This window comes from Aplysia californica, unplaced genomic scaffold (genome assembly GCF_000002075.1).
Source record: "Aplysia californica isolate F4 #8 unplaced genomic scaffold, AplCal3.0 scaffold00268, whole genome shotgun sequence".
Taxonomy (NCBI): Eukaryota; Metazoa; Mollusca; class Gastropoda; order Aplysiida; family Aplysiidae; genus Aplysia; species Aplysia californica.
The window spans coordinates 625360-627412 of record NW_004797538.1 but is presented as its reverse complement, the minus strand read 5'-3'; the positions used below and the strand labels follow the sequence as shown (position 1 = coordinate 627412).

The 2053-nt window shown below is 42.3% G+C and overlaps 1 protein-coding gene across 1 annotated transcript in view; it reads left to right on the top strand.

The window, feature by feature from the left end:
• Positions 1-2053, top strand: part of LOC101848825 (kinase D-interacting substrate of 220 kDa B) — a gene marked incomplete at its 5' end in the record, with an annotated part of 38916 nt that overhangs the window by 3545 nt on the left and 33318 nt on the right. Inside the window, 2 exon segments of the mRNA XM_005101030.3 lie at positions 611-709; positions 1526-1624. Of these exon segments, the coding sequence (XP_005101087.2) occupies positions 611-709; positions 1526-1624 (198 nt within the window).

Below are 2053 nucleotides of genomic sequence, written 5' to 3'. Positions count from 1 at the left end.
TCTCTCTCTCTCTTTCTGCCTCTCTCTCTTGCGCGCTCACACACACACATATATACATACACACGCATACACACGCACATTTGTGAATGGTTGGCGGGTGCTCTGGTGTGGTTTGCTCCTTCTTTCCTATAAAAAATCTATCCTCTTTATCTCCCCTCCTTCTTTTTTTTGTTTGTTGCTCTTCTTGTAACACCTCTAATCTTCGGCACTTATATGACCTTACTGTGTTGCAAGTGCCGTAAAACTGTTATGAAAACGAAAACACACACATTTATTCAAACTCACAAACACAAAGACTTTCCCAGTTATCGGCTTATCACCAATTCTTTGATATGACTCATCATCATCATCATCATCAGTGCATTTCATCCCTGCAGGGTATAGGCCACATACAAGCTCTTTCCATTGATCTCTATCCTGGGCCGTCCTTCCTAGCTCATTCCAAGTGTGCTTCATCTCTCTCATGTCCCTTTCCACACATCTCCTCCATGTTTCTCGTTGCCTACCCCTGCCTCATGCTCCCCGTGGGTTCCATTGCTGTGATGATATGACAATGCCCTCATGCAAACTCTCTCTCTCTCTCTCTCTCTCCCTTTCTCCCCGGTCCCAGCATCATATGACCTGTCTGTCCTGGGCAGCTGGCCGTGGCTACACAGAGGTGGTCAAGCTACTCATTGACAAGGGAGCAAAGGTCAACATGCCAGACAAGGTGAGTGGGCTGTCGGTGGGTGCTCTGGTGTGGTTTACTCCTTCTTTCCCTAATAAATATCCATTGTCATGTCTCCTCCTTTTCTTTGTTTTTGTTACTCTCTATTAACACTTCTAATCTTTAGCACTTTCATCACTTATTTATATTGCAAGTGCCATAAAACTCATACTAAAACTAGTTTTTAAAAACCCTAAGAGACAAGGTGAGTGTCTCGCTTTTGGCTTTGGAGTTCATTTCCGGCCAGGGTCTTCATGTGCATTCTCGCGATGTCTGTTGTGTAACTGTTAGGTTTTTTATTATTGGATGGAAGATGAGAGTTCGTTTCTAGAATGTAGAAGCTTTTTTTTTTTAATCGAGTGTCTCCGTCTGTATGTTAGTATATTGTATCCCATTACGTAAGGATTAGCCCTGACAGGAAGGTTCGATGCAGTTCACCTCCTGAATGTGTCATGGTACAACTGCCCTGATCTGGGCTGGTTCCTCGACACCCCCCCCCCTGTAATCTTTTCCCTTCTCTCTAATGAGAAACCCTACATTACATTTGTTTCTTACATCGTTTGTATCCCCAGTATGGTACCACTGCCTTGATCTGAGCTGACTCTAATTCAGACCTGAACCATAACCCTCTCCCTACTTTTGTCTAATGAGAAACCCTACATTTACATTTGTCTCTTGCATTGTTTGCCTCCCCAGTATGGCACAACTACCCTAATCTGGGCTGACTAATTCAGACTCGAACCGTAATCTTTTCCCTTTTCCATAAATGAGAAACCCTACTTTACATTAATTTGTCTCTTGCATTGTTTGTATCCCCAGTACGGTACCACTGCCCTGATCTGGGCCTGTCGCAGAGGTCACCTGGACATTGTGGACGCTCTCCTGGGAGAGGGTGTGGCCGTTGACGCCTCAGGCATGGTCAGTCTTGGCTTTGTCTGCCAGTGTACTAATGGCTATTGAACAGAGAAGTTTTGTACCGTTATTAATTGCTTCTACTATAGATATGTAGACTGGCGAAGTGCTAACGACTCTCGCTTGTTTAATTATTTATTGATTTAACTTAGATGAAAATAATTGTAATAATAATTATGATAATAATATTAGTAGTGATAGGAACTATATCGATATTCATCATCATTATTATAAGTTAAAAATTAATCATAACAATCATAATGAATTACAATTATACAGTATACTTCCATTTGGAAAGTGTTCAATGCGCTTTTCAATTGTACAAAGTACTTGGGTCCAATAGTGATCCTTTCGCTTCCTCCCTTTCCTCTCTCTCTTCTTGTCTGTCTGTCTGTCTGTCTGTCTGTCTGTCTGTCTGTCTGTCTGTCTGTCTGT